General features: G+C 47.4%; 1 protein-coding gene across 1 annotated transcript in view; it reads right to left on the bottom strand.

Annotated features, from left to right (window-relative positions):
* The window catches only part of LOC144493944 (dynein axonemal heavy chain 8-like), a 1,661,706-nt gene that overhangs the window by 1,511,396 nt on the left and 135,043 nt on the right, over nucleotides 1-15,267 (bottom strand). Inside the window, exon 11 of the mRNA XM_078213521.1 lies at nucleotides 9,711-9,857. Within this exon, the coding sequence (XP_078069647.1) occupies nucleotides 9,711-9,857 (147 nt within the window). The remainder of the gene's footprint in view (nucleotides 1-9,710; nucleotides 9,858-15,267) is intronic.

The following is a 15,267-nucleotide window of genomic DNA, read 5'->3' as shown; positions in this document are numbered from 1 at the left end:
AGATTGCATTGGCAGATAAGGCAAGGGAGCATCCAAAGAGCTTCTACAAATATATAAAGGCCAAAAGAGTAACAAGGGAGAGAATAGTGCCTCTTAAGGATCAACAAGGTCATCTATGTGCGGATCCACAAGAGATTGGTGAGATCTTAAATGAAAATTTCCCATCAGTATTTACTGTTGAGAAAAGCATGGATGTTCGGGAACTTGGGGAAATAAATAGTGATGACTTGAGGAGTGTACATATTACAGAGAAAAAGGTGCAGGAAATCTTAAAGCGCATCAAGGTAGATAAATCCCCAGCACCTGATGAAGCGTATCCCAGGACATTGTGGGAGGCTCGGGAGGAAATTGCAGGTCCCCTAGCAGAGATATTTGAATCATCAATAGTCACGGGTGAGGTGCCTGAAGATTGGAGGGTGGCAAATGTTGTGCCTTTGTTTAAGAAGGGCTACAAGGAAAAGCCTGGGAACTACAGGCCAGTGATCCTCACATCTGTGGTGGGCAAGTTGTTGGAAAGTATTTTGAGAGACAGGATCGACAAGCATTTAGAGATGCAAGGACTGATTAGGGATAGTCAGCATGGCTTTGTGCGTGGAAAATCATGTCTCACAAATTTGATTTGAGTTTTTTGAAGGGGTAACCAAGAAGGTAGATCAGGACACTGCAGTTGATGTTGTCTGCATGGACTTTAGCAAGGCCTTTGACAAGGTACTGCATGGTAGGTTGTTGAATGAGGTTAAATCTCACGGGATCCAGAGTGAGGTATCTAAATTGGCTTCTGTGATTGGAGAGGGTTGTTTTTCAAACTGGAGGCCTGTGACCAGTGGTGTGCCTCAGGGATCAGTGCTGGGTCCACTGTTATTTGTCATTTATATTAATGTTTTGGATGAGAATATAGGGGGCATGGTTAGTAAGTTTGCAGATGACACCGCGATTGGTAGCACAGTGAAGAAAGTTATATCCGATTGCAATGGGATCTTGATCAATTGGGCCAGTGGGCTGGCGAGTGGCAGATGGAGTTTAATTTAGATAAATGCGAGGTGATGCATTTTGGTAGATTGAACCAGGGCAGGACTTACTCAATTAATGGTAGGGCATTGGGGAGAGTTACAGAACAAAGAGATCGAGGCATACATGTTCATAGCTCCTTCAAAGTGGAGTCACAGGTGGACAGGGTGGTGAAGAAGGCATTCAGCATGCTTGGTTTCATCGGTCAGAACATTGAATAGAGGAGTTGGGACATCGTGTTGAAGTTGTACAGGATGTTGGTAAGGCCACACTTGGAATACTGTGTACAATTCTGGTCACCCTATTATAGAAAGGATATTATTAAACTAGATCGAGTGCAGAAAATATTTACTAGGATGCTACCGTGACTTGATGGTTTGAGTTATAAGGTGAGGCTGGATAGACTGAGACTTTTTTCTCTGGAGCATTGAATGCTGAGGGATGATCTTATCGAGGTCTATAAAATAATGAGGGGCACAGATCAGCGAGATAGTCAATATCTTTTCCCAAAGGTAGGGGAGTCTAAAACTAGAGGGCATAGGTTTAAGGTGAGAGGGGAGAGATACTAAAGTGTCCAGAGGGGCAGTTTTTTCACACAAAGGGTGGTGCGTGTCTGGAATAAGCTGCCAGAAGTAGTAGTAGAGGCGGGTACAATTTTGTCTTTTAAAAAGCATTTAGACAGTTACATGGGTAAGATGGGTATAGAGGGATATGGGCCAATTGCGGGCAATTGGGATTAGGGGTTTAAAAAAAAGGGCGGCATGCACAAGTTGGGCCGAAGGTCCTATTTCCATGCTATAAACATCTATGACTCTATCCATTGACTCTGTCTACACTTCCCGCTACATCGGCAAAGCAGCCAGAATAATTAAGGACCCCACATACCCCGGACATTCTCTCTTCCACCTTCTTCCATCAGGAAAAAGATACAAAAGTCTGAGGTCACGTACCAACCGACTCAAGAACAGCTTCTTCCCTGCTGCCGTCAGTCTTTTGAATGGACTTACCTTGCATTAACTTGATCTTTCCCTACACCCTAGCTATGACTGTAACACTACATTCTGCAATCTCTCGCTTCCTTCTCTATAAACGGTATGCTTTGTCTGCATACCGTGCAAAAAGCAATACTTTTCACTGTATGTTAATATATGTGATGTGGAGATGCCGGCGTTGGACTGGGGTGAACACAGTAAGAAGTCTCACAACACCAGGTTAAAGTCCAACATGTTTATTTGGTGGCAAATACCATAAGCTTTCGGAGCGCTGCTCCTTCTTCAGATGGAGTGGTAATGTGCTCTCAAACAATGCACAGAGACACAAAATCAAGTTACAGAATACTAATTAGAATGCGAATCCCTATATCCAGCCAAGTCTTAAAGGTACAGACAATGTGGGTGGAGGGAGCATTAAACACAGGTTAAAGAGATGTGTATTGTCTCCAGACAGAACAGCTAGTGAGATTCTGCAAGTCCAGGGGCAAGCTGTGGGGGTTACTGATAGAAACATAGAAACATAGAAAACTACAGCACAAACAGGCCCTTCGGCCCACAAGTTGTGCCGAACATATCCCTACCTTCTAGACCTACCTATAACCCTCCATCCTATTAAGCTCCATGTACTCATCCAGGAGTCTCTTAAAAGACCCTATTGAGTTCGCCTCCACCACCACTGACGGCAGCCGATTCCACTCGCCCACCACCCTCTGTGTGAAAAACTTACCCCTAACTTCTCCCCTGTACCTACCCCCCAGCACCTTAAACCTGTGTCCTCTCGTAGCAGACATTTCCACCCTGGGAAAAAGCCTCTGAGAGTCCACCCGATCTATGCCTCTCAACATCTTATGCACCTCTATTAGATCTCCTCTCATCCTTCGTCTCTCCAAGGAGAAAAGACCGAGCTCCCTCAGCCTATCCTCATAAGGCATGCCACTCAATCCAGGCAACATCCTTGTGAATCTCCTCTGCACCCTTTCAATCTTTTCCACATCCTTCCTATAGTGAGGCGACCAGAACTGAGCACAGTACTCCAAGTGGGGTCTGACGAGGGTCTTATATAGCTGCATCATTATCCCCGGACTCCTAAACTCAATCCCTCGATTGATAAAGGCCAGCACACCATACGCCTTCTTAACCACCTCCTCCACCTGCGGGGCCGATTTCAGAGTCCTATGGACCCGGATCCCAAGGTCCTTCTGATCCTCTATCATACTAAGAGTCTTTCCCTTTATATTGTACTCCTTCATCCCATTTGTCCTACCAAAATGGACCATGACGCATTTATCTGGGTTGAAGTCCATCTGCCACTTCTCCGCCCAGTCTTGCATCCTATCTATGTCCCATGCTACCTATGTGACAAAAATCCAACATCCCGGTTTAGGCCGTCCTCATGTGTGCGGAACTTAGCTATCAGTTTCTGCTCAGCGACTCTGCGCTGTCGTGTGTCGTGAAGGCCGCCTTGGAGAACGCTTACCTGAAGATTCATGGCTGAATGCCCGTGACTGCTGAAGTGCTCCCCTACAGGAAGTGAACAGTCTTGCCTGGTGATTGTCGAGCGGTGTTCATTCATCCGTTGTCGTAGTGTCTGCATGGTTTCCCCAATGTACCATGCCTCGGGACATCCTTTCCTGCAGCGTATCAGGTCGACAATGTTGGCCGAGTTGCAACAGTAGGTACCGTGTACCTGGTCGATGGTGTTCTCACGTGAGATGATGGCATCCGTGTCGATGATCCGGCACGTCTTGCAGAGGTTGCTGTGGCAGGGTTGTGTGGTGTCGTGGTCACTGTTCTCCTGAAGGCTGGGTAGTTTGCTGCGGACAATGGTCTGTTTGAGGTTGCGTGGTTGTTTGAAGGCAAGAAGTGGGGGTGTGTGGATGGCCTTGGCGAGATGTTCATCTTCATCAATGACATGTTGAAGGCTCCGGAGGAGATGCCGTAGCTTCTCCGCTCCAGGGAAGTACTGGATGACGAAGGGTAGTCTGTCCACCGTGTCCCGTGTTTGTCTTCTGAGGAGGTCGGTGCGGTTTTTCGCTGTGGCGCGTCGGAACTGTTGATCGATGAGTCGAGCGCCATATCCTGTTCTTATGAGGGCATCTTTCAGCGTCTGGAGGTGTCTGTTGCGATCCTCCTCATCCAAGCACATCCTGTGTATTCGGAGGGCTTGTCCGTAGGGGATGGCTTCTTTAACGTGTTTAGGGTGGAAGCTGGAGAAGTGGAGCATCATGAGGTTATCCGTGGGCTTGCGGTACAGTGAGGTGCTGAGGTGACCGTCCTTAATGGAGATGCGTGTGTCCAAGAATGCAACCGATTCCGGAGAGTAGTCCATGGTGAGTCTGATGGTGGGATGGAACTTGTTGATGTCATCATAGAGTTGTTTCAGTGATTGCTCACCATGACTCCAAAGGAAGAAAATATCATCGATGTATCTAGTGTATAGCATCGGTTGAAGGTCCTGTGCGGTGAAGAAGTCTTGTTCGAACCTGTGCATGAAGATGTTGGCATATTGAGGTGCGAATTTGGTCCCCATGGCTGTTCCGTGTGTCTGGATGAAGAAATGGTTGTTGAAGGTGAAGACATTGTGGTCCAGGATGAAGCGGATGAGTTGTAAAATTGCATCTGGAAACTGGCAGTTGACGGCATTGAGTACTGTGGCCGTTGCAGCAATGCCATCATCGTGGGGGATGCTGGTGTAGAGTGCCGAGACATCCATTGTGACGAGGAGTGCTCCTGGTTCAACTGCTCCATGTGCGCTGAGTTTCTGTAGGAAGTCCGTAGTGTCGCGACAAAAGCTGGGGGTTCTTTGTACAATGGGTTTCAAGATGCCCTTGACATAGCCGGAGAGGTTCTCGCACAGGGTTCCATTGCCTGAAACGATGGGACGGCCAGGTGTGTTTGCCTTGTGTATCTTTGGGAGGCAGTAGAGATCTCCAACACGTGGAGTATGTGGGATGAGAGCACGGAGGGTGTTTTGAAGGTCCGGATCAAAGGTTTTGATCAGAGTGTTGAGTTGACAGGTGTGTTCTTTGGTCGGATCTGTGGGTAACTGGCTGCAGTGTTCCTCGTTGTTCAGTTGTCGGTACACTTCTTTGCAGTAATCCGTTCTGTTCAGTATGACGATGGCCCCTCCTTTGTCTGCTGGTTTGATGACAATGTTGCGGTTGGTCTTGAGAGCGCGGATGGCGTTGCGTTGTGCTTGGGTGATGTTCGGTGCTGTCTTGTGAGTGCGGCTGATGAATTTGGTGTTGACGCATCTCCTGATGGCTTGGGCATACATGTTAAGTCGAGGGCAGCGGCCTTCCGGAGGAGTCCAATTCGACTCTTTCCTCTTCGGTTGCACTGCGGATCTCTCTGTCTGCTGTTCCGGTTCATTGGCTGTCTCATTGTGTTCGCTGTTGGCCTCTTGGGGTTTGTGGAAGAACTCCCGCAGCCTCATTCGCCTGATGAATTCCTCTGTGTCCGCTGCGAGACTGATGGGGTCTATTTTGGTAGTAGGGCAAAAGTTGAGCCCTCGGCTGAGAACTTCGATTTCATCTGGCTGAAGTGTGTAGTCCGATAACTGGACAATGGACTTTCCTGCAGTGGTACTGTTTTCTACTGTGGTACCGGGGGAGGCTTGGTTGCTGCTGGGACACGGTGGACAGAGTACCCTTCGTCGTCCAGTACTTCCCCGGAGCGGAGAAGCTACGGCATCTCCTCCGGAGCCTTCAACATGTTTGTCAACGATTGTGGTCGGTGCAGACTCGATGGGCCGAATGGCCTCTTTCTGCACTGTAGGGTTTCTATGATTTCTATGATATGTCATTGATGAAGACGAACATCTCGCCAAGGCCATCCCCACACCCCCACTTCTTGCCTTCAAACAACCACGCAACCTCAAACAGACCATTGTCCGCAGCAAACTACCCAGCCTTCAGGAGAACAGTGATCACGACACCACACAACCCTGCCACAGCAACCTCTGCAAGACGTGCCGGATCATCGACACGGATGCCATCATCTCACGTGAGAACACCATCTACCAGGTACACGGTACCTACTCTTGCAACTCGGCCAACATTGTCTACCTGATACGCTGCAGGAAAGGATGTCCCGAGGCATGGTACATTGGGGAAACCATGCAGACGCTACGACAACGGATGAATGAACACCGCTCAACAATCACCAGGCAAAACTGTTCTCTTCCTGTGGGGGAGCACTTCTGCAGTCACGGGCATTCAGCCTTGGATCTTCAGGTAAGCGTTCTCCAAGGCGGCCTTCACGACACACAACAGCGCAGAGTCGCTGAGCAGAAACTGATAGCCAATTTCCACACACATGAGGACGGCCTAAACCGGGATGTTGGATTTATGTCACACTATCAGTAACCCCCACAGCTTGCCTCCTGGACTTGCAGAATCTCACTGGCTGTCCTGTCTGGAGACAATACACATCTCTTTAACCTGTGTTTAATGCTCCCTCCGCCCACATTGTCTGTACCTTTAAGACCTGGCTGGTTGTAGGGATTCGCATTCTAATTCGTATTCTGTCACTTGATTTTGTGTCTCTGTGCACTGTTAGAGCACATTTCCACTCCATCTGACGAAGGAGCAGCGCTCCGAAAGCTGATGGTATTTGCTATCAAATAAACCTGTTGGACTTTAACCTGGTGTTGTGAGACTTCTTACTGTGTTAATATATGTGACAGTAGTAAATCAAATCAAATCAAAATCTCACAGCACACAGTGCCGCTCAGCTTTGCGTTGCCTGAATTTTTTTTAGAACTTTATTTATTCGTGCCACATGTAGGCTTACATTAATACTGCAATGAAGTTCCTGTAAAAATCCCCTGTCGCCACACTATGGTACCTGTCCGGGTACACTGAGGGAGAATTTATCATGACGAATGCACCAACCAGTACATCTTTCAGACTGTGGGAGGAAACCGGAACACCTGGAGGAAACCCACGTAGACACGGGGAGAACATGCAGACTCCATGCATGAGCTCAATGCATTCTACGTCGGTTTTGAGCAAAAGGTCAGCGAGAGCATGCCCTCAACCTGGAAGCCCTGGATGAACCTGTATCTGGGGTCACTATTGCAGATATCAGAGCAGCTTTCTTGAAGGTCAACCCACGGAAAGCAACTGGCCCAGATGGGGTACCCGGACAAGCACTCAGATCCTACACGGATCAGCTGGCAGAGGTATTCACAGACATCTTCAACCTCTCTTTACAACAATCTGAGGTCCCTAACTGCTTCAAGAAAACGACCATCATCCCGGTACCTAAGAAAACCCAAGCACCGTGCCTTAATTACTATCGGCAGGTGGCTCTGACATCCATCATGATGAAGTGCTTCGAAAGGTTAGTCATGACACAAATCAATTCCAGCCTCCCGGACTACCTGGATCTACTACAGTTTGCCTACTGCCACAACAGGTCTACAGCAGACGCCATTTCCCTGGCCCTGCACTCAACCCTGGAACACCTCGATAACAAGGGCACCTTTGTCAGACTTCTATTTATTGACTACAGCTCAGCCTTCAACACTACTATTCCCACAAAACCCATCTCCAAACTCCGTGGCCTGGGCCTCAGCACTTCCCCCTGCGACTGGATCCTGAAATTCCTAACTCACAGACCACAATCAGTAAGGATAGGCAACAACACCTCCTCCATGAGCATCCTCAACACCGGTGCCCCACAAGGCTGTGTTCTCAGGCCCCTACTATACTCCTTATACACCTATGACTGTGTGGCCAAATTCCCCTCCAATTCGATTTTCAAGTTTGCTGACAACACCACCGTAGTGGGTCGGATCTCAAACAATGACGAGACAGAGTACAGGAATGAAATGGAGAATCTGGTGAACTGGTGTGGCAACAATAATCTCTCCCTTAATATCAACAAAACGAAGGAGGTTGTCAACGACTTCAGGAAGTGTAAAGGAGAACGTGCCCCTTTCTACATCAATGGGGACGAAGTAGAAAGGGTTGAGAGCTTCAAGTTTTTAGGTGTCCAGATCACCAACAACCTGTCCTGGTCCCCCATGCTGACACTGTAGTTAAGAAAGCCCACCAGTGCCTCTACTTTCTCAGAAGACTAAGGAAATTTGGCATGTCAGCTACGACTCTCACCAACATTTACAGATGCACCATAGAAAGCATTCTTTCTGGTTGTATCACAGCTTGGTATGGCTCCTGCTCTGCCCAAGACCGCAAGGAACTACAAAAGGTCATGAATGTAGCCCAATCCATCACGCAAACCAGCCTCCCATCCATTGACTCCGTCTACACTTCCCGCTGCCTCGGCAAAGCAGCCAGCATAATTAAGGACCCCACGCACCTCGGACATTTTCTCTTCCACCCTCTTCCTTCGGGAAAAAGATACAAAAGTCTGAAGTCACATACCAACCGACTCAAGAACAGCTTCTTCCCTACTGCTGTCAGACTTTTAAATGGACTTACGTTGCATTAAGTTGATCTTTCCCTGCACCCTAGCTATGACTGTAACACTATATTCTGCACTCTCTTGTTTCCTTCTCTATGAACGGTATGTTTTGTCTGTATAGCGCGCAAGAAACAATATTTTTCACTGTATGTTCATACATGTGACAATAATAAATCAAATCAAACAGTGACCCAAGCTGGGAATTGAACCCAGGTCCCTGGTGCTGTGAGGCAGCAGTGCTACCCACTGTGCTACCGTGCCATCCTAAAGATATTGCATTCAATTCCTTCATCCAATTCATTAATGTATATTGTGAATAGCTGGAGTCCCAGCGCTGAACCCTGCATTACCCCATTAGACACTTCCTGCCACTCTGAAAAGGACTCATTTATTCTGACTCTCAGCTTCCTGTCTGCCAACCAGTTCTCTATCCACATCATGACCCCCAATACCATGAGCTTTAATTTTGCTCACTAATCTCGTGTGAGACCTTGTCAAAAGCCTTTTGAAAATCAGAAGACAGGTGTCTCTCTCTCTCTCTCACCAGGTGTTCAAATGACTCTCAAACTGTTAAGAAATCTAAGCACATAAACCTGTGTGTCACCAATTGATCTTGAAGAGGAGTTTAAGTCTTTCAGAGGAATGTTTCTTGAATTACAACTAATAGAGATAGATTAGCAGTTAACAATTGTATCTTGCAATGCTTAAATATTTTAGTTGGTAAAGGTGAAGCTAATTAATTTGCTATCGTCAAACTGAATTGCAAAATAAAGTTTGTTTTCATAAAGGCTTCCCTTTGTCAATAGAATCACACCTGGAATGAAACACATTATCCTCACACTAATGCCAAAATAAAAAAAATGTTGGAGTCCAGACAGGTTTCATAACGTATTGTGGGATTTTAAGAATCATGGAATCCGGCAGTGCAGGAGGCCATTAGGCTCATCGAGTCTGCACTGACCACAATCCCACCCAGGCCCAGCCCATAACCCCATGCATTTACCTGAGCTAGTCCTCCTGACACTAAAGGGCAATTTAGCATGGCCAATCCACCTAACCCGCACATCTTTGGACTGTGGGAGGAAACCAGAGGACCTGAAGGAAACCCACCCAGACACGCGGATGATGTGCAAACTCCACACAGACAGTGACCCAAACCTGGGTCCCTGACACTGTGAGGCAGCAGTGCTAACCACTGTGCCAATGTGCCACCCCAAATTTCTGCTCTGGGACCCTAACAATATAATTGAACCATATTTTGTGTTAAGTTCTATTTACCTTTGCCAGTCTCTTGCAGAAGACCTCAAGTTTCCCAAATATGTACATTTCTGACACATCAAATGGATTATCTTGTGCTGTTTCAGTTGTATATTTTTTTGTGTTTTGGAAGTATTTACGGTATTCCACAAGCAATTTTTTACATTCCTGAAAGCCAACAAAATAAAGTCACATGACAGTAATCAAATCATTATGCATTGTACTATCATTGAATAATACAGCACAGGACTCCATTGTGCAAACTCTTTCAGATGTTTGCAAGTCACTTCAGTATCTTTGTCCTCAACCAGAGCCCAGCAATCCTTTTCATTGAAGGTATTCATCCAATTTTCTTTTGAACGTCATTTTAGAATCGCTTTCCACCACTCCTTCAGGCAGTGGATTTCAGAAAATTATGTTTCCTTTGATCATCTCCAGATCTTAGTCAATCACCATAAATCTGTTCCCTTTGTTTATTTATCCTCCTGCCACTGGAAACAGTAACTTCATTACAGTTTGAACGTAAGCCTACTTGTGACTAATAAAGAAATAAACTTTATAAAAGTTTCTGCTAATTTACGATAGCAAATAACATGTTTTTAAATAATTATTTCAAATCTCATCTTAACTTTCCTCCTCCAAGAAGAATAATCCCAGTTTCACCAGTTCTCTACAAAATCATTATTTTTGGTTACATTATGTTGTCTGGGAGTACAGAAAATAGATTCTGCATCCAAGGGGAACAATTTCTCGTTGTCTACCCTAAAAGCCCCTTTAGGATCTTGTATGTTTTATTAAGATCATCTCTCGTTCTTCTACTCCAGACAATATAGGCCCAATTTACTGAGCCTCTCATACTAGCATAGCCTGTTCATCCCTGGGAACAATTCAGTGAATCTTTGCATATTACCTCCAATGCAAGTACATACTTCCTTGAATATGGAGATATTGATATGGAGATATGGAGATAGTGGTTAGCACTGCTGCCTCACAGTTCCAGGGACCCGGCTTCAATTTCAGCCTTCGTTGACTGTGTTGAGTTTGCACATTATCCCCGAGTCTGCATGGGTTTCCTTCAGGTGCTCGAGTTTCCTACCACAGTCCAAAAATGGATTGGCCGTGCTTGATTACCCCTTAGTGCCCCAAGATGTCCAAAGATGAACGGGTTAAGTTTATTGACCATGCTAATTTGATCCTAGTATCAGTGGGATTAGCAGGGTAAATGTGTCAGGTTATGGGAATAGGGCTTGGGTGGGATTGTGGTCAGTACAGACTCAATGGGCCAAATGGCCTCCTTCTGTACTGTAGGGATTCTATGATGCTATGATGTGTAGATTGGTTAGATTAGCCATGGTAAACTGTGTGTGGGGTTATGGGAATAAGGTAGGGAAAAGGATTAAAGCAAAATACTACGGATGCTAGAATCTGAACAAAAACAGAAAATACTGGAAAATCTCAGCAGGTCTGACAGCATCTGTAGGGTGAGAATCGAGCCAGTATTTCAAGTCTGGATGACTCTTTGTCAGAGCTCGAAACATTGACTGTATTCTCTCCCCACAGATGCTGTTAGACCTGCTGTAATTTTCCAGCATTTTCTGTTTTTGTGTAGGGGAGAGTGTCTGGGTGAGATATTCAGTCATACAGAGTTGTTGCAGTTACAATGGGTGAATGGCCTCTTCTGCACTGAATGGATTCTATGATCAAAACTTCAGACCATGAAAATTATTATGGTATTGTTTTAAATGCTCCTTTAAATGGAGTATTACCCCGGCTAGCACAATTCATATTAGAGTCATAGAGGTTTACAGCATGGAAACAGGCCCTTCGGCCCAACTTGTCCATGCCGCCCTTTCTTTTTCAAAACCCCTAAGCTAATCCCAATTGCCTGCGTTTGGGCCCATATCCCTCTATACCCATCGTAATTAGAAATACTTCAAACCTTCAACGAAACATTAGAGACTCATTGGCTGAAATTATCCCATCTCACCAGCCGTGGGAATCAAAGCGGGTGAGACAGAAAATTCGGTGGATCATTTAGAGGACTGTTGAGCTCATGCAGGAATTTCCGCTCTTGAGGCACATGCCTCCTGAGAATGCCATCCAGTAAGACCGCAAGAAATTACAAAAGTCGTGAACGAAGCCCAGTCCTTCACTCAAACCAGCCTCCCAGCCACCTGACACTGTCTACACTTACCGCTGCCTCGGAAAAGCAGCCAGCATAATTAAGGACCCCACGTATCCCGGACACACTCTCTTCCACCTTCTTCCGTCGGGAAAAAGATGCAAAGGTCTGAGGACACGTACCAACCAAATCAAGAACAGCTTCTTCCCTGCTGCCATCAGACTTTTGAATGGACCTACCTCGCATTAAGTTGATCTTTTTCAACACTCTAGCTATGACTGTAAAACTACATTCTTCACTCTCTCCGTTCCTTCTCTATGAACGGTATGCTTTGTCTGTACAGTGCGCAAGAAACAATACATTTCACTGTATGCTAATACATGTGACAGTAATAAATCAAATCAAATCAAATGTCTAAGTGAGTGGGCAAGGGTCTGTCTAAGTGAGTGGGCAAGAGTCTGGCAGATGGATTACAAAGATGTGCGGGTTAGATTAATTGGCTGTGCTAAAAATTGCCCCTTAGTGTCTTGAGATGTGTAGATTAGTGGGTAAATATGTAGGGATATGGGTGGGATTGTGGTCGGTGTAGACTCGATGGGCCGAATGGCCTCTTTCTACACTGTAGGGTTTGTATGTAATGTTAGTAAAAGTGAGGTCATCTATTTTGGGAGGGATAATAGCAAAATAGACCATTATTTAAATGGTAACAAATTGCAGCATGCTGCTGGGCAGAGGGAACTGGGTGTCCTTGTGCAAGAATCACAAGGAGTTGGTTTGTAGGTGCAGCAGGTAATTAAGAAGGAAAATGGAATTTTGTCCTTCATTGCTGGAGGGATGGAGTTTAAAAACAGCAAGGTTATGTTGCAGCTGTATAAGGTGCTGGTGAGGCCACACCTGGAGTATTGTGTACAGTTTTGTCTCCTTACTTGAGAAAGGATATACTGGCACTGGAGGAGAAGAGATTCACTAGGTTGATTCCGGAGTTGAGAGGGTTGGCTTATGAGGAGAGACTGAGTAGACTGGGGCTATATTCATTGTAATTCAGAAGAATGAGGGGAGATCTTATAGAACCGTATAAGATTATGAAGGGAATAGATAAGATAGAATCAGGGAAGTTGTTTCCACTGGCAGGTGAAACTAGAACAAGGGGGCATGGCCTCAAAATAAGGGGAAGCAGATTTAGGACTGAGTTGAGGAGGAACTTCTTCACACAAAAGGTTGTTGATGCACTATCAATCAAGCAAAGACTAGTTTGTATGCAAGAACAAATGGGCTTTTATTCGCAAAAGACTTGGAGCACACCCATGCTGATGAACTGGTCCAGAGACTGAGGCAGGGGGGTGGGGAGCAGTCACCTTTATACCTGGACCGAGGGGGAGGAGTCTCAGGCAGGGGCATGTCCAGGCATGTCACACACACACAGGCAATAAGCTTAACAGTGGTTTACCACATTCACCCCCTGCTTTTAAAAAAAGAGTCCTGCAGGGGTGAGGTGGGTGGAACGATATTTACAGAATTACAAATTTACAAATTCAGTCTCTCTGGCGGCTTGATCTGCTGCTGCGACCGCCGTAGTGTCGGTTGTGGTATCGGTTCCGGTGGCCGCAGTGTTGGTTCAGGCGCCAGGCCGTAGTCGCTCGAGTCGTCTGGAGTCCCTTCCGATGGTCGGGTGCGTGGTGGCGGCTCTTGGGGCTCAGGCGTGCTGTATATGGGGTTGGGGGTGTGGGGTTGTGGGTTGTCGTGGTCCCTGGGGCACCTGCGGGTGCCAGGTCTCGAATGGAGACCGTGTTCTCCCACCCGTCGGGGTACGCCACATAGGCGTATTGGGGGTTGGCGTGGAGGAGCTGGACCCTTTCGACCAGGGGGTCCGACTTATGGGTCCTCACGTGCTTCCGGAGCTGGACAGGGCCTGTGGACATCAGCCACGATGGTAGTGAGGTACCCAAGGAGGACTTCCTGGGGAAAACAAACATTCTTTCGTGAGGGGTAGCATTGGTAGCTGTGCAAAGGAGTGATCTAATCGAGTGTAGTGCATCAGGAAGGACCTCTTGCCAGCGGGTGACTGTAAGACCTTGAGAGCTCAGAGCAAGTAAAATGGCCTTCCAGACTTTCGCGTTCTCCCTCTCGACCTGTCCGTTCCCCCTGGGGTTGTAGCTGGTGGTCCTACTCGAGGCTATGCCTTTGGAGAGTAGGTACTGTCGCAGCTCATCACTCAAAGGAGGATCCCCGGTCGCTATGGATATAGCTAGGGAAACCGAACAGGGTGAAGAGGTTGTGCAGGGCCCTGACGACCGTGGCCGAGGTCATATCTGGGCAGGGAATAGCGAAGGGGAAACGTGAATATTCGTCAATGACGTTGAGAAAGTATATGTTGCGGTCAGAAGAAGGGAGAGGGCCTTTGAAGTCGACGCTTAGGCGTTCGAAAGGGCGGGTGGCCTTTATGAGGTGTGCTCTGTCTGGCCGATAGAAGTGCGGCTTGCTTGCACTCTGCGCAGACCTGGCAGTGTCTGGTTATAGACCTGACTTCCTTAATGGAGTAGGGCAGGTGAAGTGAAAAAACCTGGTGACCCCCGGGTGGCAGAGGTCGTTGTGGAGAGTCTGCAATTGGTCTATTTGTGCGCTGGCACATATTCCCCGGGACAGGGCGTCTGGGGGCTCATTGAGCTTCCCGGGCCGGTATAAGATGTCGTAATTGTCGGTGGAAAGCTCGATTCTCCACCTCAATATTTTATCATTTTTGATCTTGCCCCGCTGACCGTTGGTCCGTGAGTAGGGTGAATCGTTTACCAGCTAAGTAGTGGCACCAGTGCCGTACAGCCGTACCATTTTCCACAACACAACCAAGGATGGCGAGGCGGCGTGTGCGGAATACGCACTTCTCCTTATTATAGGTCAGATTTAGGAGTGTGGAGGAATTTGTGGAGGTTGGCGTCGTGGTCCTGCTGATCATGGCCGCAGATGGTGACGTTATCCAGGTACGGGAAGGTGGCCCGCAGCCCGTTCTGGTCTACCACTATGGCTTGGGCCTCCTTCTCGACAGAGGAGTGTTGAATTTCAGGGCCTTGGAGGGTTCATGAGAAGAAAGCCACGGGTCTGCCCGCCTGGTTAAGGGTGGCGGCTAGGGCAAAGTCAGACGCATCGCTCTCCACCTGGAACGGGATGGATTCGTCTACAGCGTGCATCGTGGCCTTCGCGATGTCTGCTTTGATGCAGTCGAAGGCCAGGCGGGCCTCTGCCATCAGGGAAAAAGAGGTGGATTTGATGAGCAGACGAGCTTTATCTGCATAATTGGGGACCCACTGGGCGTAATACGAGAAGAATCCCAGGCATCTCCTCAGGGCTTTGAGGCTGGTGGGGAGGGGAAGTTCCAGGAGGGGACGCATGCGGTCGGGATCGGGACCGATGACCCTGTTTTCCACAACACAACCAAGGATGGCGAGGCGGCGTGTGCGGAAT

The sequence above is a fragment of the Mustelus asterias genome, chromosome 5 (assembly GCF_964213995.1).
Source record: "Mustelus asterias chromosome 5, sMusAst1.hap1.1, whole genome shotgun sequence".
Lineage (NCBI taxonomy): Eukaryota > Metazoa > Chordata > Chondrichthyes > Carcharhiniformes > Triakidae > Mustelus > Mustelus asterias.
This window is presented reverse-complemented; position numbering and strand designations above follow the sequence as displayed.